The sequence below is a fragment of the Canis lupus genome, chromosome 35 (assembly GCF_003254725.2).
Source record: "Canis lupus dingo isolate Sandy chromosome 35, ASM325472v2, whole genome shotgun sequence".
NCBI classification, from domain to species: Eukaryota; Metazoa; Chordata; class Mammalia; order Carnivora; family Canidae; genus Canis; species Canis lupus.
Genome location: NC_064277.1, coordinates 10,243,919 through 10,267,619, shown reverse-complemented (window position 1 = coordinate 10,267,619; position 23,701 = coordinate 10,243,919). Strand labels below are relative to the sequence as shown.

At 52.1% G+C, this 23,701-nt stretch overlaps 1 protein-coding gene and 1 long non-coding RNA gene across 9 annotated transcripts; one reads left to right on the top strand and one right to left on the bottom strand.

Annotated features, from left to right (window-relative positions):
* The first annotated feature begins 319 nt into the window (after window positions 1-319).
* On the top strand, window positions 320-23,413 carry TFAP2A (transcription factor AP-2 alpha). Of its 8 annotated transcripts, none has more exons than XM_025444719.3 (8): window positions 320-555; window positions 9,797-9,854; window positions 9,994-10,231; window positions 13,416-13,467; window positions 15,379-15,610; window positions 17,510-17,628; window positions 19,537-19,678; window positions 21,680-23,413. In XM_025444719.3, the coding sequence occupies exons 1-8, from the start codon at window positions 483-485 to the stop codon at window positions 21,966-21,968; spliced, it is 1,203 nt and encodes a 400-aa protein (XP_025300504.1). In that variant the 5' UTR covers window positions 320-482; the 3' UTR covers window positions 21,969-23,413. The 8 variants fall into 8 exon arrangements, with proteins under 8 accessions (XP_025300504.1, XP_025300495.1, XP_025300488.1 ...); XM_049105952.1 differs by lacking the exon at window positions 320-555 and adding an exon at window positions 8,792-8,817 and having other exon boundaries at window positions 9,797-9,850; XM_025444710.3 differs by having other exon boundaries at window positions 321-555; window positions 9,797-10,231.
* On the bottom strand, window positions 3,487-6,979 carry LOC112658501 (uncharacterized). The gene is made up of 3 exons (XR_003135747.3): window positions 6,100-6,979; window positions 4,942-5,216; window positions 3,487-4,712 (listed from the first exon to the last, which is right to left on the bottom strand). It is a non-coding gene; the product is annotated as an uncharacterized LOC112658501 (long non-coding RNA).
* Window positions 23,414-23,701: the final 288 nt, after the last annotated feature.

Below are 23,701 nucleotides of genomic sequence, written 5' to 3'. Positions count from 1 at the left end.
CGGCCCTGCTCTCTTCCCCCACCCCACCCCCACCCCCGCCCCGTCCTCCCCACCTCGGGGTGGAGACTCTCCCAGCCCCAAAGTTCCGAGGAGGGAGGAGAGTCCAGGGCAGAGCGCCTAGATGCCCCCATTGCTCGAGTGAGAAAATACACCCACTCACACTCGCATCGCGCCCTGCACACCCCGGCAGGCGGTCTGCCTCGGTTCTCCGGTCAGGGACTGACCGGGAAAGCGGGTTGGGGCTGTTGGGAAAAGCCGGAGCTGATGGCGAGATTGCCGCGGCTATAAATCCATCACTTCCCAGGTCAGCTCCGCGAGGCGCTGGGACTAGGGCTGGCGGAGCGAATTCCTGGGCCAGCGCGCATGCGTCGGCAGGTAGCAACCCAGCTCTTTATGACCAGGTGAGATGTTGGTGAGCAGGTAAAAAAGGAGGATTTGCCTAAGCGATTCCAGGGAGCGGGCCCGGCCGAGCCCTACAGCCCATGCCCGGCGGGGACCCGTCGCCAGGAGCGCCGAGCAGCGATGTCCATACTTGCCAAAATGGGGGACTGGCAGGTACGGGGGTTTGCCTCGGCTGGGGTGAAGTGGGCGGGGGTGGAGCGGGGGAGGGGGCCGGGAGGGGGAGGCGGAGAGGGAGAGCCTTGGCCCGGGGCAGGAGAGTCGTAGCGCGGCGCGCCTGGCAGCGCCCGGAGTGTTCCCCGGGGAGGAGGAGGGCAGGGACACCCGGCGCGGCCGGCGGCCCGAGCTGCGGAAAGGCCGGCGCACGCTCCACAGGTGGCCCCGGGGGTCACCTGCGGCTGGCGCTGCGGCCCTCCAGTCCCCCCGCCCCCAGTGGAAACCGGGTGGATGACTAATTCGGGAGGGGGAAGGGCGCGGGGCGCGGTAAGGAAGGCGCTCGGCTGCGCACGCCTCGGTTCTGGCCCTCGACCCCGGGGCGACGCGGGGGGTGGGCTTCTGGTGCACCTGTCTCCCTCGCTGTCTCCGAGGTTTGGAGAACGGAAAGGGGTCCGGATGGACGGGTCGCGCCCGCGCGAGAATGTTCTCTGGGGGAAATACTTACAGGAGTTTGCACAAAGTTTAGCGTCTCGCTCGGTCCGCGCGAGTCGTGAAGCCAGTTTTCGCCGCTTGGGCTGTAGGTTGGGGTGACTGGATGAGGGGTGAACGGCCGGTTGATAGGGCAGGTCCGAAATTCGCAGAAACCGACGTCTGCCCTACTCGGCCTTGCTTAGGCCGCGGGTACCACAAGGCCAACTGGGCCCTTGATCCTGCCTTCCTGGAGTCCTGGGCCCACCCGGGCCCCGGGAGCATTCTCCTGGCCCTCTCGTAGCTTCCAGACATTTTCCCTGCGGAAACCAGGGAAGCTCTGGCAAGGCCGGTGAGGGGAAGAGCCTCTCCTGGGTGGCTGATTGTATAATGGGAATGGCTGGGCCCTCTTTTCCCCCCACACCCCTGGCCAAGTGAGGCCTGGTTAGGGTGAGATTCTGTGAGCCTAAAAGCCTGCAGGGCGATTTGAACTGAATACGGGGAGAAGTTGAGGCTCTGCTCTTTCTGGGTGGGGGTTCTTTTTCTTGTCTCTTGTGCCATTAGAAGTAAAGTTCCGAGAAGGCTGGTCCTCACTACGTTCTTTGGAGTCGGGGAAAGGAAATCATCTTGCAGTTTTTATTTCTCTCCTTGTACTTCTTATTTTTATTAGCCCTAAGTTCTTTTATACCTCTCCTCCCGGTGAAACCTCACTAAAATACAACTTCACCCCCAAAGTCAGAGTGACTTTGTGGTTTAAGGATGCAGATCCCACACCAACCACAGATGTCGGGGATCTGTACCTTTCCCCTCCACCGCCCTGGTCAGCCTCAGGGCCCTTCTCCCCTCTGGTCTCTGGAAAGTGTAGACTGGGTAAGGTCTTTGGCTTAGATCTTTGCAGTTATCTCCACAAACTGAGTGGACGTCGCAGCAGAACTCCTTGGGTCTGAGAAGGCACCAGCAGCACAGGATCGTACTGGGTCTGAGCCTCCCAAGGGCCTACAGTTGGGAAGCAGTGAGATTCTGGCCCAAGGGGGAAAGGAGTGAACCCTGGGCCTGGCTCCTGAGGGCTCACAGTTTGGCAAGCGGTGGGAAGCCTGCCTCTCGGGTGGGGCATGTGGATTTGGGGCCTAGAGGGACTGGATCCTTCAGGCTTGGCCTGTGGGGCTCTTGGGTCCCACTGAGTGGTGACAACCAGAGAAAATAGTCATTCAGGCCTCTTACTGTCTCTTTGTTTCTCTCTGTGTCTCTGTCTCACACTGATATACATTTTTCCCTCCAACGCCCTCTCCACGCCCCCACTTCAGGCCTGGACCCCCGACCTCTATCCCCAGGCCTGGCGCTACCGTCCCGGGGTGCTGGTGGGGACAGAGCATTGACATGCAATGAAGAGACTTGTCGTGGTAATGACATTCCCAGAAACGCAGCCTGGCTGGCTCTGGGGTCTGCTCGCCTGGGCCTTTCTTCAATGCCCAGAACTCCGGACTATGGCGCAGAGCCCGCAGGCCGCAATCTGCACCTCAAAGGCACCCTCGGCAGGAATACAACAACAGTTTAGCGGCCCTGGTGGGTGTGGAGCCAGAAATCTGCAGGGTGCTGGTCAGCAAGGGGGATGGGGGTGGGTGGAGAAGATGATGAGCCTTGAATGCCTTTCCCAGCCCACAAGCTGAAAGAAAGCGAAACTCGAAGTTCCCTTAAGCACACTGTGGCGACGTCTGAGGGTGCAAAAATCCCATGCTCCCAGGCCTGGGATTTGGCCTACAGATCACGCTCTGCGGCTGTGGCCGCTGGCTGCGAAGGTGTAAATGCTCGCGGCGGCCCATCTCCGGACTTCAAGCCACTGTGTTGGGCGGAGGGCCCCGGGGCTGCCCTTCAGGGTGAGTGGTGAGAGCACTGGAAGTTGACTGTTTTCCGGGTAGAGCGGGGTGCCTAACCCCCGGGCTGTGTTCAGCCAAAGAACTGTGTTAGTGTTCAGGTGGGGAAAAAGGAGTGTAGGGAGTGCCCCAGGGAGGGTGTCCCTTATGCTCTAAGTCCCCCTTCTAGCTCCAGTCCTTTTCCTAACTTTTGGGAGGGCCTCTGGCCTACTCTGCCTGGCTGGGAGAATTGGCTGTGGTCGTCCGGAAGGAGAATTGCCCTTCTGCAAATGGGGGGTGAGTGGGGGGTGAGGGAAGGTGGTTCTCCCTCATCTTGCCTTCCTTCCACCTGTTAAGAAATGCTCGGGTTTGCAACAGCCTTTACCCTTCTGCAAGGACATGCTATGGAGACCTGGGAGGCCTGGAGATTTGCAAAAAAAAAAACCCCCAAAAAAAAAACAACAAAAAAAAACAAAACCAGGCCTAGATGGAACTAAAAGTCGTTACCAGAGCAGCTCTGAGGCAGACCCACGTTGGTGCGTTTGCAGTATTCAGGAGGGAGAAAGCCACACAAAAACTTTTATACGGAGTACAAATGAGCAGCTCAGCCAGATAAATTAATTACTCTGTATTTCAAAGGATTACACCTCGTCTTTCTTTATAATTTCTTCTTTAAAACAATTCACTAAAAGAAGGAAAAAAATATATATATATATCAATCCCCGCTGGGGCGAGCAGGTCCCTGCGTGGAGCGGAAAAGCCTGGACTGGCCAATCTGGACTAGGAGGTGGCCCCGGGGCCTCCGGTTCCGCCTCAGCCGGGCACTGCGCCGCCAGCGCGCCCGCTTTAGTAACATCACCAAATCATGAAGGAACTCTCCCTGCTTTAATTAAAAAGGGGGATCTTGGGAAAACTGGAGCAGATTAGCGCAGCGAAGAGTTGGTTCCCAGCGATTTATTTTGATGCATGCATGACACGGAGCACACATGTCGGTTACTTCGGCACAACTCCAGGAGCGGCTGTGAGTCTCCACAGGAGTTCTGTATTTTGTCCACATCGCACCTAGGAAACCCTTAGCCCAAACACCACGTTGAATTATCAGTCAGCCCTGGCTTCATACAAACGAGAGGAAAATCACTTAACCCCTGGAGCTGTCAACTAACCTCTTTAGGGTACAATTTTTATTTTACACGCGGCCAATTAAAGGATCGCAAACCCCAGCCGAGCGACTGGAGCCGTTTGGCAAAATCTTCAACCTGGGAGGGGGGGTGGATTGGGGTGGGGGGGGTGGGAAGAGCAAAGCCAATAAAACTCCCAAGGCGCTGCGGCCCGAGGTGGTGGCTGCAGCGAGCGGAGGCGATCTCTTGTTGGGCAAAAATCCTGGAGTGACTTTGCCGGTCTCGGTTTGATGATTATATTTAATTGCGAAAGGGATAATAATTTCTAATAAAATTGGACGGGGCCGAAAGGACAGCGCGGTTAGCGCGGGCAGGGGTGAGGGAGAGGTGCTGAAAGGCGGGCCCCAGGCGCAGCGGCGCGGACCCTGCACAGCGCCGGGCCCTTGCGGATGGCATCTCCCTGGAGGAGGAGACGGAGGGGGAGAGGACTGGGGTGGAATGGCGCGGCGGCGGGGACCGGGGGTGGCCGGGGCCCGGGCGCACGGCAGGTCTCAGGGGAGATTTCGTCGGCTCGCAGGCGGGCGTGCGCTCTAGGAGCAAGTTCGCGGCTCGGAGAGGCCTTTATACCTGGGTCGGAGCGGCCGGCCGCAGACTGCAGTGCTGGCGAGCAATTGGACTATTGTTGATATGCTAATGAGGCGATTAGGCTGTTGGTAAAGAGCTGGAAAAGGGAAAAGTTTCTACCATTAGAGGGAGATCTCCGAGCGCACACAGGAGCTCTTTCCCTTCTCGCCTCCTCCTCCTCACCCTCCTCCTCCTCGCCCTCCTCCTCCTCCTCCTCCTCTTTGCCCTCCTCCTCCTCCTCCTCGCCCTCCTCCTCCTCCTCCTCCTCCTCGCCCTCCTCCTCCTCCTCCTGCGCTCACCGCCGGCAGCCCGCACTTTGCGCTTACCCAGAGAGTAGCTCCACTTGGGTGCGAGGCGGAGAAGGGGGCAAATCCGTTCACGCCGATCCATGAAAATGCTTTGGAAACTGACGGATAATATCAAGTACGAGGACTGCGAGGTAAGCGCGGCGCTGGCTCTCCCTGCGGCCGCAGGCTCCGAGCTCTGCTTTCCCGCTCCTCCTCCTCCTCCGCTCGCAGCCAGCTGCGAAATGCGGGTGGGACAAACTTTCCCCAGCGCAGCGCCCGCCTCTCCAATTTGCCCGAAGAACGCAGGGGAGAAGCTGGAGAGGAAGGATGTGGACGCTGTCTTCTTTCATTTCTCTCCTTCGAAGCTCGTGTCCCACTACCCCCCCCCTTTTTTTTTCTGGCCAGTTTGGGGGTCTGCCTAAGAGTGAAGCGAAGACACGAGCATGGGGTTTGGAAGCAGTTGCTGGCAATTGGGCACGCGTCTGTGCACCCTGCGTGTCTCTCCAGCGAGATTGGGGGGGGGGGGGCGAATCACCAGGAAGAGAAAGCAAAGAGAAGACCCCCTTTTTTTCCTCCGTAACTTCCGATCTTTACTATTCCTTCATTTATTCATTCTTTGCTTCCTATCGTCCCCCTCCCCTCTTCCTAAAAAGGGAGGCTCTTTTCCGTTTGGAGAAGGGCCCCCCCTCGCACACTTCAGTCTGAGCTGGGTCGCACCTCCCAGTGTTCGGGTTCAGTTTGGAGGCACCCCTCTCCCAAATTGCTGCGGGGCTCGCTCTGTGCTACTGAGGAAGTTCTGAGCAGCGTCTCCCTCTGAGGGACACTCCGAGAGCATCCCCTGGAGCGGAGGTGGGAGGGCTGCACCGCGTGGAGCCGCCTGCCCGCCGGGTCCCCGGGCTTCAGCCCCTGCAGGCGCCCGGCGGTCGGCTGCGTGACCGTGGGAATCCTGGCCGGGCGGCACACGACCTCGGGCGCGCGGATGGAGCGCGCCTCGTTGGAGCCCATTTGCAAACCCGGGGTCTCCGGAGCCCGGCTTCTCGGGGGCACGCCGGGGAAGCCCCAGCACCGCCGGCCCGCCCGCGGGAGGCGCTGGGAGCCGGCCTGGCAGCCGCGGCCCCGGGCTCCCTCGCAGCCCCCGCTGAAATGAGCCGCGGAGTCACGGGAGGGGGAGGGGGCCCGCGGCCGAGGGTTACCTACATAGGTGGTAGTCCCGGCTTTCGCTATTTTTTTTTTCTTTTTCCGTTCTTTTCTTTGAATTTGGCCTTTGGAGCTGGCAATGTGTGGAGCAGAGGTCTGCGCGGGCGCAGCAGCGTGGGTCTTGTCTTCACTTGAAATCAGAACCGGGGTTTGTGCGAACGCTGTGTCCCCGGTTCCCTGCCCCCTCTCCTCTCCGCCGACTATTTTAAATCTTTCTCCTTTCCCGGGCTCTTCCTTTCCGCCCTCCCCTCACCCCAAGGGGCACGGGGTGACACCCCGCGGGGACCGACGCTGCCCTGGGGGCTCCTCCCGCGTGCGCGGTGCGGGGCGCAGGGACCCCAGGGCGCACCAGCCGCTTTGTTTTGAGGCCCGTGGCGGGGGCGAGGGGTGGGGGTGGGGGTGGGGTGGGAGGGCTCTGCGAACGGGTCCGAGGGAGCTCCTCCGTCTCGGAGGGCGCACTGTCCCCGCCGGCGCTGTGGCCCGAGGCTCGGGCACGTCACCCTCGCGGAGGCTGGAACCCAGCTGCGGGCGCCGAGCCCTGGGCGGGCGGGGTCCCGACCTCCGCGCGGCTCGGGGCGCCTGGGAGACCTAGGTGGGAGGTGAGGAACTCGAGGGGCCCTGTGGGGGCGCGTGTGAATGTGTGTGTAAGCGAGGCGGAGAGAGGGAACAGAGGGAGGGCTGTTTCAACAACTTTGCGGCGGCGAGCGCCGGAGCAGGGATTTCGGGTTTCCGAGCCGGCTCGGGGCTGTCTAATTACGCCGGGGCTCTGCAGGGACACGCAGGAGGCGAGGTGCCGCGTGTCCTGACAACCCAGCAGGCGGACCGGCAGCGGCGGAGCCCAGCGGCGCAGGGAGAGAGCGAGCCGTGTCACGGGGGTGGGGGGGTGGGGGGGGCGTCGGGCGGGAGTGGCCCAGCCAGTCGGACGGGTTTGCGCCGGGAGCCGGGAGCCGGGAGCCGGGAGCCCGTGCCAGCGGCGCCCGGGCTGGGCCTCCGAGCGTCTCCGCGCGCCCCGGGCCGCGTCCCGGCTCCCCCTCCCCGAGCCCCTGCCCCCGAGAGCCCAGGGCGGGGCGGCAGCTGCCGCGGAGCGGACGGCCCGGGCGGTCCGGGGCTGGAGGGGGGCGGGGGGGCGCCGGGCCATGGAGGAGCGGCGCGGCGGCGGGCAGCCGAACCCCGAGCCCCAGGCCCGGCTGCGCAGCGCAGGAGCCCGCGGCCGCAGCGGGCAGGGCAGCACCGCCCGCGCCGAGAGCCCGATGAATGCCCGGACGCGGGCCCCGGCGGCTCCTGCGCGCGACGCGCGGCCCCCACGGCATCCCGAGGTCTGCCCCAGCCTTTTAGGTCTGATTGTCCTCGCTCGCTTCCTCTCCCCCTCCCCCGCCCCTCCCCCGCGGCCTCCCCCTGCGTGCGCTCCGGCTCGGCCCCCTCCCCCTCCCTCCCTCCCTCCCTCCCTCTTTCCCTCCCTCCCTTCCTCCTCTCGGGCTCTCCCTCCTTCCCTCCCTCCCCTCTCCCCACTCCGGGCTCCTCTCTCTCACCCACACTTTCTTTCTCACACGCGCACGCACACACATTCTCCCTCTCTGCGCTCTCTCCCTCGGTTTCCCTCTCTCCCTCTTTCTCTTTCACTTTTGCATGCCCTGCAACCTTTTAAAATGTTGCCCCTTCCCTGTGATTCGCCAGACGCCGCGCCGCGGCCCCCCGCGCGCTCGCCCGCTCCCTCTCTCGCCCGCTTTTTGTCTCTCGCGCTCCCTCTCCCCACCTCCGATTTGCTACACTGAGGCTCCCGTCAATGGACTGCATTGAGAGCCGGCTCCGGCGCGAGTTGCCTCTCCGCTTCACGCTCGATTTCCAGGCATTCTTCCCTTATTAAGTATTCGTGTAATATTAATAGTCATGAATATCTGCTATTAGGAGGCTCCAGGAACGCTGCCCAGCGCGGTTATTAGAAGCTCAAGCGAAGCCGCCGCTAAGAAAAGAGGGGAGACACGGAATAAGGAACACGCGCGCGCACACACACACAGACACACACACACTTTTTTTTTCTTTTTTCCTTTTTTTGGGGGGGGGGTCTTTTTTTTTTTTTTTTTTTTTTAAGGAACTTTGAATCCTAAGCCACCACGGCAGGATAGAGACCGTGGGTTCGACCAGCTGAAGGCGCCGCTCGAATCGGTGGTTCAAGTTCGGATGGACCAGAGCGGGGCTCCAGCGCTCGGGGGAGCGTCTGCGCCGTGACCGGAGTCCTGGGTGGCGCGGGGCTCTCGGCGCCTTTTGTGTGGGGCGCGCTCGGGCGGCGGGGCAGCCGGGCTCTCCAGGCTTGCTTGTTTTTTTTCCACCCTGACTCGTTACCCCAGACTCTTCGCAGATGTTAGTTCACAGTTTTTCAGCTATGGTGAGTCCCACCCCCACCCCTATCCCCGTTTCCTTAGGAATTCTCTTCCGGAAACCTGGTGCAGCGGAGCTGCCCGCAACCTCGGGTTTCGCGCCCAGGTTTCCTTTAGGGCACCCCCCCTTTCAATGTGCATTTCTCTCTTGCCTCTTTTCTTTCGCTTTTTTCATTCTTAAATCGAATGCATTACCCCCACCCCCACCCCCACCCCCCGCCCCCGCTCGACCTCTCTCTCCCGGCGCGCAGACCTTACCTCGCCGCTACTTCCCCAGGCGTGTTCCTCGCCACGTTCATCCTTATTTCCTTGCGTCTTCACTTGTTCCTGAGATGTTCTCAAGGTTTGATGCTTAATCCATCCGCGGGGGAGGGGAAAATGCGGCCCGGGGTGTCCCTTACCCTCGGGGCCGGGGCTGAACCTCCGAGGGTTCGCACTCCCTGGAATCCACTCGGTTCGCTTGTTTTGCAAGCGAATTGCAGTAGAGGCACCTAAAGTGAGGCGTTTTCTTCTGCCCTTTGGGGCTGGGGTGCAAGGGGCGGGAGCCTCCGCCCCGGGGGTGCCCCTCTCCCTTTTAAACCCAATAAGGCTGAATCTTTCTATTTTAAACCTTGCCTTGCGGTCCTCCCCTCTCCCCATCCGTACCATAAATCGACCCTGTCGAGAACAGGCTCCTAACTGAGGAAGCGAAAAACACAGAACCCCATCCTGCACTTAAAACCTTCTCTAAGCTGGTAATTTAAACGCGTGCTTTCGTTACAGCCCCTCTACGAAATGTTTCTATTTAAATAGTCATGAAATGGTAATAGTCTTTGAACGTGTGTGCTTTTTTACCCCCCCCCCCACCTCCAAATAAATGGAACAAGGGTAAACAATAACGCAGTTGCTGGCAGGTTCAAATCCAGGGGAGAAAGAAAAGGCCGCTTCTGCTGTTTAATATTTAGCAGGAATTTTAATTTTGCTAAAGGGAGGTTTCACGCTGCTTTTAACGGGCTGTGTTCTGGGAGGCCTTTTTCTATCTCTCCCCCCCCCCCCCAACACACACACACACTTTGAAAGAAACGCCTAAGCCCGAGCTTCTTGCGCCCTTACGTTTGCACGATCTGATTCCCTGCGTTTTTGGAAGAGCCCCGATGCATTTGTGGGGTGTTTTCGGAAATGAGTAACTTAGAGCTGGTGTCTTTCGGCGGCCTGCCGACGGGAATGAGCGGTTTCCCACGCAGTCCTGGGGAGTGGGTTTGGAGTGGACAGCTGTAACTCGACGCCTGATTTCTTGTTCTTCCCCCCCTTTCTCCCTCTCTGTCTGTCCCTCTCTCTCTTAGGACCGCCACGACGGCACCAGCAACGGGACGGCGCGGTTGCCCCAGCTGGGCACTGTAGGTCAATCTCCCTACACGAGCGCCCCGCCGCTGTCCCACACCCCCAATGCTGACTTCCAGCCCCCTTACTTCCCCCCGCCCTACCAGCCTATCTACCCCCAGTCGCAAGATCCTTACTCCCACGTCAACGACCCCTACAGCCTGAACCCCCTGCACGCCCAGCCGCAGCCGCAGCACCCGGGCTGGCCCGGCCAGAGGCAGAGCCAGGAGTCTGGGCTCCTGCACACTCACCGGGGGCTGCCCCACCAGCTTTCGGGCCTGGATCCTCGCAGGGACTACCGGCGACACGAAGACCTCCTGCACGGCCCACACGGGCTTAGCTCAGGGCTCGGAGACCTCCCGATCCACTCCTTACCTCACGCCATCGAGGACGTCCCGGTAAGAGGCCGCGCGGGCGGTGCCAGGGGGGACGCGGCCCCTGCGCACCCACCCGGGAGCGGATAATCGGGACGCACAGCCTGCGGGGCCGGGTTTCCCTCCGTGGCATCTACCTGTTCGAAATCTCATTTTCATTATCTTGTTTTGGGGGGGTGGGGGTGGGGGGCGGACACTTTGAGGATCCACATAAGAGACCGAATTTAAAAAAAAAAAAATCAAAAAGTAGTTGAGAGTTATAGCCCTAGAACAATGGTTCCTGCAGCTCCTTCGAACAATGCCTGCATTACCATTTCCACCGGCATAGAAATAAATCAGACGAATGTCACCATTAACAATATCTGCCCCTCGCCACGACAGTAAACTGTTTCGATTGGGAGAGGATCTGATTCCACCGCCGAGTCTGGCGTGGGGATTCCTGCCTGTCCTGAAAAAGATGTTAAATTCCACCAAAAGAGCTCATTGGACACCCTAGCAGTTTAAAATAAAGTGTGAACGACATACGTAAAAATGTTTTTTTTTTTTTACCGGATTTCATAAGCACTAGTGATTATCTAAAAAGTTAATGTGTGTACCCTACCCTGATTAAAGAATAGTGAGCAGCAAATCGGAGCAGAGGGACATTAAAATGCAGCCTCCTTCTCCTCCTAGGGGTGCTAAGTGCTGACCTCATAAATCATTAGCTGGGTTCCCAACTCCTATCAGAACCTGCTACACCCCATATTAAATTAAATGTTTTGAGACTATTGGGCAATACATTATTTGAGTTCTAATTCAGTTATCAATAAATGCAGTTTAAAACGATTTCTGAATAAGCATGGTATTAGCACATGTACTATTTACAATGTAAACCAGGCTATTGATAATTTGAAAATACTTTCTGAAATTAAATTTAAACCAGCATCTCTGTTTCAGTTCTACGTATTTATGATTTCCTCACAACCTTCCTGAAATGGAATTAGAATGAGCCAATAATTTTATTAAAGCTGTAAAGGCTCTGTTAATGCTGCTTTTCTTTGGAGAGGAAATGTATCTGGATGTGATTTTTACTAAAATGCTATTTCAAATTAGTGCATCAAATATTGCAGCAATATGTCCGTTGACAGTTTAATGATTACTGCATTAGATTGCAAAGAAAATGGTCAGATGAACTTACCTGCTCGCTTGGTGAATTTAAAACATTATTTAAGTTACATAGGAAAATAGAAAATTTATTACGGCGCTCATTTGGCCCAGTTAATCATGGAAATTTGTTGGTTATGTTTAGCAGCCTTGCATGGAAAGCAGGAAAGTAGGCACTTGATCCATTGTGGGGTTTAGTAAGCATTGTGTGTGTGTGTGTGTGTGTGTGTGTGTGTGTTCATAAATGTTTTTGGAAACTGATACTAAACAGGGCATTTCTTGGGAAGTAAAATGGGAGGAGCAGTAGTTGAGAAAAAGAAATTAAAAGGCAAACCTGGAAGTTGTGATCATTTCCCCTTCCCAAGGAGTCTCTGAATCCTTTTTCCTAGCCTGCTCTTTGGAAATATTTGAATTGCAAAATGCATTGCAGCCTTTTGGAATCACTGTGAATTAGAATTGGTCTACTTTGCAAAAATTCCAAAGTGGCTGGTGTGAATTCTTAACACCTGTATAGTCCCTCTTTGTGGCGAAACTAGTCAGTAGGAGAAATTAACCAAAAGATCAAATAAAAACAGGGAAACCCAGTTGCTGCTCTTCCCCACCCTCCCCCACCTATTAAGAAAAAAAATTCTTTCAAAGGAATTTGGGTCAGGAAAAGGGTTGTTTTCAATTTTCCCATTGCTGCAACAGTTAACCTTTAATAAGAATGACTGCTAAATATTTAAGAAAATCAAACTGATGGTGAAAATTATTTAATCATTAATATCTCAGTGGGGTTTTAAACTTAACAGTCTTCTCTGTATGGACAAGGTCTAGAAATAACACAAATAAAAGTATTATGCCACACTACATTTACTTTATGGGTTTAGGGTGCATGCATAAAGGGATCATATTTCCCCATATAGTTAAAACACAAGAACTGCAGCAGTAGTCATTTCTGAACATTTCTCAATTTAATTATACTTAAATCCAGAAGCACTTTAGGCAAGTTACAAATGAGAGCATTGAGTATAATAAAACCTGTAATAAAGCAACTTAGTACCATCCACCCGGAATCATTGCAATCAGGCACAATTAACAGGAGCATAAATCCAAGACAGAATGGAAAATGTTCGAATCAGTATTATTGTTGGACAAAGACTAGAGAAGGAAGTAATAGTTTTTTAAATGGTAATGCCTGTGTTTGGTAACGATTGCGAAATCTTCTATCTCAGCAGCCCTGGTGCTAATTTGTAAACACAGCCAGACATTATATTGCCTGTCAGTTTCTGCATTAGAAAACATGATTTCATTTTACTTTCTAATCACGTTTTGACTCTAGCACACACGTATACCCACCCATCTGTAAAAAAAAAAAAAAAAAAAAAAGGTTGAGGGGGGAGAAGAAAAAAAGAAAAAAAAAAACACACCAACAAATCCGCTGCTGGACAACAGGGGGGAAAAAAAAACCCTCAATGGTTTTTTGTTTTGTTTTGGTTTTTCATCGTTTTCATATTCCTTTCTGATAACCCAGTTTAGGCAGTAGTCTTCTTTAAAATTTATTTTTAGTTTTCCATAAGTGAGGGTGTGTATATGCATTTGCTTTTTATCGCATTACCCAAAACGTTTACAACCCTCCCCTGCTACTCCCGCCTCTGTCATTTCTATTGTGTTTCCCTGGCTTTTGCTGCCTGAACACTGGGAATCGCTAAAGTCCGAAGCCGCCGAGGCGCCAAACTAAAGCTAGGTGCATTTTTAAAGGTTGAACTGACTTTGTGAGAAAGATTAGGTGCTCCAAAACTTGGTTTAATTTCCAAAGAAAGTTTTATTCCCCACCCCCAGCTCCTTCAAACATGGATTATTTGCTGGGGGAGGAGAAATTGGCCGTGGGTGTGCAGTGAAACCTCTTGAGTTCCAAAGCCTCAAATTCCAATAAGCCAAGATGAGATGTTTATATATAAATGTCACTATACCGGGAGGGGGAGATTTGGACTCTACACCTTCCCCTCCCCCAATCTTGCATGGAATATTCATTTCCTTTTGTTTTGATTATACACTTACATCCATGTGTATCCTTTTGTTGCAGCACGTAGAAGACCCGGGTATTAACATCCCAGATCAAACTGTAATTAAGAAAGGTAAGCCATTTCCTTCTACATTCCAGGCATGTCCTTACAGGCATAGTGCTATTTAAAAAGAACTTGCAGAGCTGTATTTATTTTTTTCAAATAGGATTTCCTAAAGGCTCAGAATTAGCAAATAGATGGCATGGAACAGCAATGCTTAAATGATCGGCTTTCAGTATGCTAGTAATGGCAACAGGCTAGCTTTGTTCATGATTTGACCATTGAATTTAGTTTAGTTTCTGGACAAACACATGCAATGTGTAATAGCTGAACTGATTCGGAAGTGGCATTTCAATTTTGTAATGGTTTTAATAGTTTAGCTAATCCGTTGTATGAGTGTTAAGAAGTGTATAACGCTACAACAGTGCAAATAATTCAACATTACTCTAAGAGCAGTTGTGTCTTTTATTAACATGCCTTAGCAGAGGAAGAGAGGAAAAAAAAAACTTTCGTGTTCCTCAATTTAATTTCTCATTAGCCGTTTAAGGGTTTTTAAACTTTGTGAATTAGGTTAACAAAAATTTGGCTTTTGGTTAAAATTAGCATCTTGAAGATTGTCAGCATTGTTAGCGTAATTGTTCGGGAGCCGAAATTGTTTCTGAAGAGTGTCAAGTAATTTGGATGGATTTGTCATTTGTATTGTGTCTAGTGAGTAGAAATAAAGTTCACTGGATTAAATGCTATTCACAGCAGCTTTTTTTGTTGTTGTTATGGTGGCAATGTTACATTTCAGGATTCTAGGCACCACCAGAGGGACGATGCTATATAAAACTGTTCTCATTTCTAACCCCAATCAGTATATTGTTAGTTTAAAGTTTCGTTTTTGCATCTGTGAAGTCTTTGTCACGTCAAATTGGATGTGCGAGGGATAAATCTTAAGAGATGCTCTTTCCAAGTCGACATGATAATTGGCTCTTTTATTAGTAATCTCTCAAGAGTTCGTTTAACTCCTATTGTCTCTATTAGCCTCCCCAGAGCTATTAATGTCACAAGTGATCTATCCAAAACCTAGAGCCCCCCCACCTCCCCATACGTCTAGAATATCCCCCATTAAGGAGGGAGGAGTACTGAGGAGAATGTATGCATATTATTATATATGTCTCCTTGTGGAATTTTAAAAATACAAATGCATCCAGTCCCTTAAATGGTTGTGAATGCATCTGAATTACGTTGGGTTGTTGAGAAATGCAACATGGTAGGTAGTGCACTTTCTGCTGGGCCTGGAATTTTTTTTTTCTTTTTTCCCTGCGCACGGGGCGGGGGGTGGGGGGGGGGGCGCGACAATGACGAGCTGGAGGATTTTAACTAGCAAAAATATATATCCTCTCCCTTTCCCATTGAAGCCGCTTAAGTAAGACAAGGGTATTAACTATTTGCTCAACAAAAGGGCGTCTTGCTAGTACCCACGCTGAGCCTGTTTGTCCTTTTTCCTCTCCCAGTCCAAGATGGGGCTTTGGAATGGATTTCCGAAAAGTCGGGATCCTTTCTTTTTTTTTTTTTTTTTTTAAGACTAAGCGCAGGGCAGGGCCGGTTTGTCCAGAGGATGGGGCGCGTGTGGGGTGTGGCAGGAGAAGCCACCGCCTCCGGGTGGGCTGCCTTGGGCTCCCGGACAGGCCGCGGGGCCCTGTGACCTCGGAGCCGTTTACTAGAGGCCTGGGGGCGGCTGGTCCCCGGCACTAACCCCGCCCGCCCCGCCCCCCAGACTCCCCGGTACGCGGAGCCTGCTCTCGGGGTGCAACCGCAGTGCGCAGCGCTGCCCCCGGAGCCCGAGCTGCAGCACCTCGCCTGGGCCCGCTCTGCTCGGAGGAGAGCCCGGAGGGTCACGAGTCCAGCGCCGGCTCCGGACAGCACCCCTGCGGGCCTGGCGGGGGGCGGGGGCGGGACCCCGACGCCCACGCGCCGCTGCCCCGTGTGTCTCCGCAGGCCCCGTGTCCCTGTCCAAGTCCAACAGCAACGCCGTCTCCGCCATCCCCATAAACAAGGACAACCTCTTCGGCGGCGTCGTGAACCCCAACGAGGTCTTCTGTTCAGTTCCGGGTCGCCTCTCGCTGCTCAGCTCCACCTCGAAGTACAAGGTCACGGTGGCGGAAGTGCAGCGGCGCCTCTCGCCGCCCGAGTGTCTCAACGCTTCGCTGCTGGGCGGAGTGCTGCGGAGGTGAGGCCCGGCGCCGCCCCGCTCGCCCCGCTCGCCCTGCCCTCCGCGCCCCGCCCCGCCCCGCCCCTCCCGGGGACACACTGCGCCTGCGCCTGGGCGGCCGCGCCACGGGCCTCGCGCCGCGCCGCCGCCCTCCCTTCGCGGGAGGAGAAAAGGGGCGGGGCCGAGGGCGTAGAGCCGGGGTGGGAGCTGGGGGCGGGGTCAGGCGGCGCGCGCCTGCGCTCTCCGTACCGCCCCGCGCGCGCCCGGGGCCGCCGCCGCGCGCGCACGCGCCCGGAGCCCTCCGCGCCCCCCCCGCCCCTCGCCCCCCCCCCGCGCCAGACTCCCCGCGCGCACGCGCAGCTCACCGCGCCGCGGGTTCAGTCCCGGCTGCTGCAGCGGCGGGGCGCCGTGCAGCCGCCTTTTTGCTTCTGGCGCGCACCTTGCAAGCCCTGGGAAACTTTGTCTCAGGTGCCTCACTTTGCCCGGCTCTCCGGCGGCCCCCCACCGTCCCTGGAACAGGGCGTAGGTGGAAGACGGTGGCTCAGTGTGCGGCCGGCCGCCCTCCCCGTCCTCCCCGTCCTCCCCGCCCCATCAGCGTCGCCCTGGCCGGAGGCGCCGTGCCCCGGGCGGCCCGCAGGTCTCGTTCACGTGCACCCGGTGTGGCCGTTCCCCACGAGTGCATGTTCCATACGTGGCCAGGGATGCACAGCTCACCTCTGTGAGGTCGCAATGATCCGTGTCATCGATAAGATTTGATAAGGGGATGCTAGGTGAAGCACCTTCCCTCAGGGCAGGTTTCTCCCTTCCTGGGACTTCGTCCACCTGGGGTTCCACCCAGCGCTGCGAGTGGTGGCTGTTGGCTTGAACTTTCCCAGGTGATCTTTTCTTTCTTTCTTTCTTTTTTCTTTTTTTTTTTTTCCAAAATAAGAACCTAGACCAAGAACGTCACATCAGTGCATCTATGCATCTATGGGCTCACAGTCCCGCTCTGATGGGCACATCCCACACAAAGCCTGTAAAACTATTTTTGGAAGGCTTTAACATCAGCTTTTCTGATCTCTTCTTTCTCCTCCTTCACCGTCATTTTGCTTCCTCTTGTCATCTTTCTCTGGCACGGATCTGAATGCGGCCTCTGCTTTTTCCTCCCCTTCCCCCATCCCCAATATTGGAGACTGTTTACCTAGGGGAGTATAATCTAATCCACACAATTAAAGAGCACTTGGGTTGGGAATAAAATCTGAAATTAATTAATTTGCTGTTTTATTTAAACAATTTATCTTAACCACTTTCTGATGATGGGAGCCTATTTAGACATCTATTTAGAACCACCTCCATTGTTTCTGAAGTCAGTGAGAATTTTTAAAGCCTGATACCCGCGTGTGACATTTCCAGTTAGGCTAGTGACGTGGCATGTAAACAGTTGGTAAAATGAATTTCCCATTGGGGCTAGAGCCAGAGCAAGAAACGTGAGAGCGATGATAACTTTGGTTACTCTGAACAACCTAACAGCGGTTCTTGCAAAGACAATTTAAAGACCCCATTGGGATTTGTGTGATTGTAACAACAGGGAAAATATACAGTAATCAGTTGAACTCAAAAATGCCTCAAACCCTAGAGATGGGAACTGTGTTTGTTTGTTTGTGGTTCTTCTTTAGAGAGTTGTGAAATCAAAACCTTCCAACCTGCCACCAATAGCTGCAATAATAACTGAGCACAGGGGGTGCTTTACAGTTTAGCATCTGTCTCCTATGATCTTCCTGTACCGCTCCTTCCTAGGTTTCCCTCCCTTAAGTGTCTCGGGGCTATGATTCTTAATTTTAAAAAGCACATGTTAGGAAGTTGTCAAAATGACTATAACGTGACACAGAGCAACCCAATGTTTTCTAAATCCGTTTCTTGCATATATTTGTGAAACAGGGCGAAGTCTAAAAATGGAGGAAGATCTTTAAGAGAAAAACTGGACAAAATAGGATTAAATCTGCCAGCAGGGAGACGTAAAGCTGCCAATGTCACCCTGCTCACATCACTAGTGGAGGGTAAGCGAGTCCACTTGCTAACTAGAAGGGAACTTTCTTCTGGGAAAATGGATAATACTTAGTGGCTAGATGTTTGGTTGTATTTTGTGTCGATTGGGCAGTTTCATTTTTTTCCATAGAATAGAGCTGGAAGTGAACAGAATCCTTGCATGTGAAAAAACTATTTGCACTTACTCCTGTCCTCCTTTCTTCTTCTCCTTTGCCACAAAATTACAACTCCCTAGCCCAGTCCTGACCTAAACAAAGTGAAAATTTAAGAACTGCATATTCTCCAAGTTCCTGTCTCCTCTACAGAGCTCAGCAGTAAATCACTTAAGCTATTCTGACATCTGCGTTTGAGAAATGCGTGACCATTACTTCCTGAATTAATTTGGGAATCTTTGACCTGCATCCTGATTTAAGACCGTCCTGAAAGCTCAGGGTTATATGCCCTTTTAGGTTTTTTGTTTTCCAAACATATGCTCCCTTATCTCTTATTTAATTGTGCTTCCCTAGTGGAGGGGAAGAAAAGTGAGCAATTTTAGATTTTGGATTGTTTGGCCAGGAAAGAAAAAAAGAAATAGAAGCATTGCAAAAAGTTTCTCATGGCAGTTTTAACACACACACACACACACAAGCTTCCCAATCCTTCAAAACAAAAGCTACCCCTGTTCTCACTCCATGCTCTAGATACACTGTCACCAGAATCCAGTCACATTCCTGCTTCCTCTAGATTCCTGTTAACTTTTTCTGATACTAAATTAGCTGAAGTTTAGATGTGTTGGAACGAATGTATAAGCTGTCCTGCATTTTCCTTTGTGTTGTGTTGGAAATGTCTTATGCCAATAGGTTAAAAAAAAAAAAAAGACACTTAAATTATCAGGTAGATGTCAAAACTACCATTTCTATTTAGAGAAGGCGTTTTATCTCATTTACATCTTACGTTTGAGGAGATACCCTACAACTGATTTGAGTTCCAGCTTCCTAAAGAACTAAAAAAAAAAAAAAAAAGTTGAGAACCCTAAACTTGAGGAGGAATCCTACGAGGCATGTGTAAATGTTAAAGATGATAACATAACAGTCAGACAATAAGCAGTTGTTTGGTGCCAGAAACTCAACTACAGTAGCTTTACATCAAAAATCACATCAGTTGCATACAGAACCCACTCTCCATGCCCCCAAAGAATTATGCGCAAAGGAAACGGTAGTAGTGGCTTCGGGTGTAGTGTGAGAGTGTGCATGAGCTTGGGGGTTGAGTCCTGTAGCAGGGAGGCAGTTTCTGGAGAACTGTTATTGTTTGTGATCCGCTCCATTTTATGGAAACAAGCTCTGCAGAGAGGGCTTTGATGCTCTAATTGGCGCATGCGTTTTTCCGGAGCTGGAGCTAATGGCAGGAAGCCCTGCAGTAAAAACCAACTGGTTCAGGAAATTAAAACCAAAGATTCGAAAATCAACAACACAGACAGACTCAGTGGAGTGACCCTCAAATCCTCTTGGTTAATCGGTTTGGATGAACAGATAATTATATGCGATCAAGTTAAAATGTAAACCTTTAGTGGTTCCCTTGCAGAAAAGCTCAACGAGTAATTATGAATATCATTTATGAACGTGTTGATAGGTGTGAGGTTGGAATACAAGGGACGTTTTAAAAGAGAAGTTGGGGAAATGTCCTTGGGTGGGGGATGGGACTGGAGGGTGGTGGATGGGATCTACATTTTCAAATTTTCTTGGCCTTCTAGGACAAGTGACCATTTTTTTTTTCCCTTGATAAATTCATCTGCCAGATTCTACAGGAAAGGAAATAAAATGCCTGAAACGAGAAAACAAGTAGTTTGTGTTTTCTTCAACATCTGGGTTAAGAAAATAAGCGAGTGGGGAGGAAAATCTGACCTCAACTCTTTTCATTCTCTTGCGTTCGCCTCCTGCCAGGAGAAGCCGTCCACCTAGCCAGGGACTTTGGGTACGTGTGCGAAACCGAATTTCCTGCCAAAGCAGTAGCTGAATTTCTCAACCGACAACATTCCGATCCCAATGAGCAAGTGACAAGAAAAAACATGCTCCTGGCTACAAAGTAAGGCATTTACCTTACCTCTCTGGGGTCTCTGTGTCTTACTGTCAAGAGAAACAAAAGTCAAAATCATTTCTGGTCTCACTTTTCTCCCCTCTTCGTTTGGTGCTAATTAGCTTTGTTGTGAATAATCGAAGTGAACAACACAATTTTAGAATCCACACTCTATGTTAAAGGAGAGGTGGAGGTGGGGTTGGTGGTGTGTTTCCATCCCTTATCCTCTCTTCTGCTCCACCTTCTCAGTTAAAAAAAAAAAAAAATTAGTGTGCATGGGGGTGGAGTATTGTGGGGATCTGGTGCTGAGTGTGGATTGGTGACTATGTTGTTTTAGAAAGACCATCATCGAGTCCGTAGGTGGGTAACAGGCTTGCCTGTATCACTTTTTGTCTCCTATCAATATGTTCTTCGAGGGCAAGGATTAAGCAGTGGCCTGCAAAATGTGCAAGCCAGAAGTTGTCCTAGTTTCAACCTTAATCCCTTATCCCATTTCTTGCCTTCCTTTCCCCTCCCTCCTGGAAAGTCATACACACACACACACACACACACACACACACACACACGGCCCACAAGTTTTAGCCTACAGGCGAGATGTCAAATAGGTTTCAAAATGGCCCAAGTTATATTCCCATCAGTGCTTGGGCTGAATAGGCTTCTCCAGGTGGTGTGTGAAAAGAAAATGACTGTTTTGATATGTTTTCTGGAAATTAAAAGGCTTGTTTGGAAGCCCTTAATTATCAAAGTCGATGTCACAGGAGGGCTTGGAACCCAGGGGCAGAGGCTGAGGCCTTAGGCGGGACAGTTTCTGGCCTGGGGACATCAGCTGGCCTTGCAGTGGGCAGCCTGCCAGTACTCCCACTCTCGCTCCTCCCTACCCACCTCATACCAACACCCCCACCCCCTCCAGGCTGCTCCTGCCTCAGGAAGGCCCCAGCCAGTCCTTGCTTCCCAGACTCTGAGACAGCTTCCAGGGCACAGGCCTCCCCTGTCTGTGTTTCTGACTTTTCAAGACTTTTTCTGAGATTTCAACTTTCCCTCTTCCCCTAGCTTCCTAAGCACACCCATATTCACAGTTTCCCTAGGAGAGAGAGAGAGAGAGAGAGAGAAGAGCTGGAATGGGAAATTGACATTGAAGTGTGTATTTCTTCTCAAAAATCAGCCTGAGGAGCGCCTGGGCAGCTCAGTTAAGTGTCCCACTCTGTCTTTCAGCTTAGGTTAAGATCTCCGGGTCCTGAGATCGAGATCGAGCCCTGCTTCTGGCTGAGGCCTGGAGCCTGCTTAAGATTCCCTCGATCCCTCTCCCTCTGCCCCTTGCTTGCTAGCTCTCTCTCTCTCTCTCTCTCCCAATCTGAATTGTCCCCAAGTAACAGGTTTTTTGTGCCTTTTTTTAAAAGGCAAAATAATCCCAAGAAGAGTTTGCCTTTCTGTCTGCATCCCACCTGGTTTGAAGGCGAATGAGCGGAGATTTCATCCCGCCAACTGAGATCTCCCTAGAAGAGAGCAGGATGAGGGTCTTTGTAACACTTTGAACAGGACAGCTGCTGGCTGCATGCTTTTGGCCATGGCGAGATGCTGGTGTTTCTGACTCCTTCTCCCTCTCCTCCTTTGTTTCTCCTCTAAATGTGTGAAATCTTTTTCTGTGTCAGGGGTGTTTGGTGTGAGTGAGAGAGGAGGGGGCTAGCAGTTAGGTGTAGCTGAGCGGTGAGGAGTGGGGCGAGATACTTGGGAAGGTAGGAAGGCCTGCGTGGAAGGAAAGAGCCATGTCTCGGTGCCCCCCGCCCCCAGGGGTGTCTGGGCCTGGGCCTTTCAACATGTGGCCAGCCCCCAAGTCCCTGTCTGGGGCCTCTGGTCTGGTCAGGGCTCCCCGGTTCCGGTGTAGGCCACTGCAGGGAGAAAGCTCTTCTCTTTGCTGCTGGTGCTGCCCACAGGGGAGCCTCAACTCTCTCTCTCTCTCTGCCCCCCCTCCTCCCCCTCCCCTCCTCTCTCTCTGCCTCCCTTGTGCTGCAGACAGATATGCAAAGAGTTCACCGACCTGCTGGCTCAGGACCGATCCCCCCTGGGGAACTCGAGGCCCAACCCCATCCTGGAGCCGGGCATCCAGAGCTGCTTGACCCATTTCAACCTCATCTCGCACGGCTTCGGCAGCCCCGCGGTGTGCGCCGCGGTCACGGCCCTGCAGAACTATCTCACCGAGGCCCTCAAAGCCATGGACAAAATGTACCTCAGCAACAACCCTAACAGCCACACGGACAACAGCGCCAAAAGCAGTGACAAAGAGGAGAAACACAGAAAGTGAGGCCGCCCCCCTCCACCCCGCCCCGGCCAGAGCCCACCCGCCCGGCCTCCAACCCACCGACCAGCGCAGGCAGGTGACAGCCCGGGGTCGGCACCTCCCCACCCGCTGCTGCTGCTGCTGCCGCCGCCACCGCCGCCGCCGCCACCGAGCCCTCGGTCCCCCAGCGCTGGGGGACTCCCTCCACCATCCGCGGGACAGCCCCTGCCTCGACCTCCCCGTCGGCACCGACTCCCCTTTGCCCTCCTGTGGAGCCTAAGAGAACAGAACAGGCCGTGAAGCCAGCCAAGAAAAGTTCTGTCCAAGTTTGTGAACCGAGTTTTTTTTTTTTTTAAAGAAAACAAAACAAAACAAAAAAAACCCAAGGACCACTCCACAACGACTACCGCCACAAAAAGATGGAAAACGGTTTTTTTTTTCTAAAAAAAAAAAAAAAAAAAATTACATAAAAATTTTAAAAAAAGATTATATGAGCTTCATGGGACTGAATCATCACCTTCCCTTCCACACTTCAGTTCAGATTGTAGCCATACTAAAAAAGAAAAAAAAAAAAGGCGAAAAGGAAAAATGACATTTTTATCAGTATTGTGAATAAACTTGAACACAAATACACGAAGCTCCATGTCATGTCTTCAGTTGTAGAAGTTTTTCCTCTTCAAGGTAAAGCGACCAACTTGAACTTTCTCTGGCAACACGATTCACAGTTATATAAGGGAATCAGTGTTCACGTCTCTGTATATATTTATTTATGTGTAATTTAATGGGAATTGTAAATATGGTGAGTCTGTTTTAAGCCTCTTTTTTTTTTATTTATCTGGTGATCTCGTTTACCTCTTGTTTAGTGGGTTTTGAATCTTCCCTCTTAGTTCTTCATGTGGTTTATGGTACTTCTTTAGAAATTCAAGGTTTGGGGGATTTTCATTTTTTTTTCCCCTCTGGGATTCATGAATTTAGCCCTGTTGTAGCATGTTAAAGGCGACAATGAAACAGCTGAACGAATAAAATAAAAAAAAGTAAAATAAAATTTTATATATAATTAGTATTACATTTAGCTTTTCATTGAAGTGAAAGAAAAAAGTGATCTTGGACCCCGGAAAGATTTTTAAACTCGAGTGGTTTGATAACCCTTCTATGTATGGTGGGGAGAAAAAAAAAAAAAAGTTCATTTTATCCCACTGTCGTCCCTTGAAAGCATCATTTGAGCAATAAATGAGTATTGTCTTTAAACCAAGGGTAAGGGATCCCCCCCCCACTCGTCTCTCTCTTTCTCTCTCTTTTGTTCAAAGAACTTCAAACATTTGGGACCACCTGGTATTCTGTATTTTCACTGGCCATTTTGGAAGCAGTTCTAGTTGTATTGTATTGAGTTGTGCTGGCAGTAGTTTCCATGCCTGTCAATGTATCATAGTCCTTTGTTACCCAGATAAATAAATATTTGATACGCTTTATGTCGATTTTTTTTTATTCAGTGGCTGTCTTTACCCAGGCGTATTTTTGTTCTTGGCAGTATTTTTTATTCAGTATGGTTACAGTAATTGAGTTTAACTCTCCCTTGGCAATTGCTCCTTGCAATAAGCAGCTGAACCCATTGTTTCCCTCAAGTATAATAAAAACTTACTTTCAACTTGGAGTTCAGAGCAGGGTATCATTTAGATATTCCACTGAGTCTGTATTCAGACAAATGACACAATAAAACCCAATGTATTCTTTTGGATAAAAGATTGTTTGTACTGCTA

Bases quoted from the DNA above. Each gene is read 5' to 3' on its own strand.
- TFAP2A (XM_025444703.3), top strand. From the start codon at position 5,004: ATGAAAATGCTTTGGAAACTGACGGATAATATCAAGTACGAGGACTGC. The intron at 10,232-13,415 runs GTAAGAGGCCGC...CTTTTGTTGCAG, and splicing joins ACGCCATCGAGGACGTCCCG to CACGTAGAAGACCCGGGTAT. The intron at 13,468-15,378 runs GTAAGCCATTTC...GTGTCTCCGCAG, and splicing joins TCAAACTGTAATTAAGAAAG to GCCCCGTGTCCCTGTCCAAG.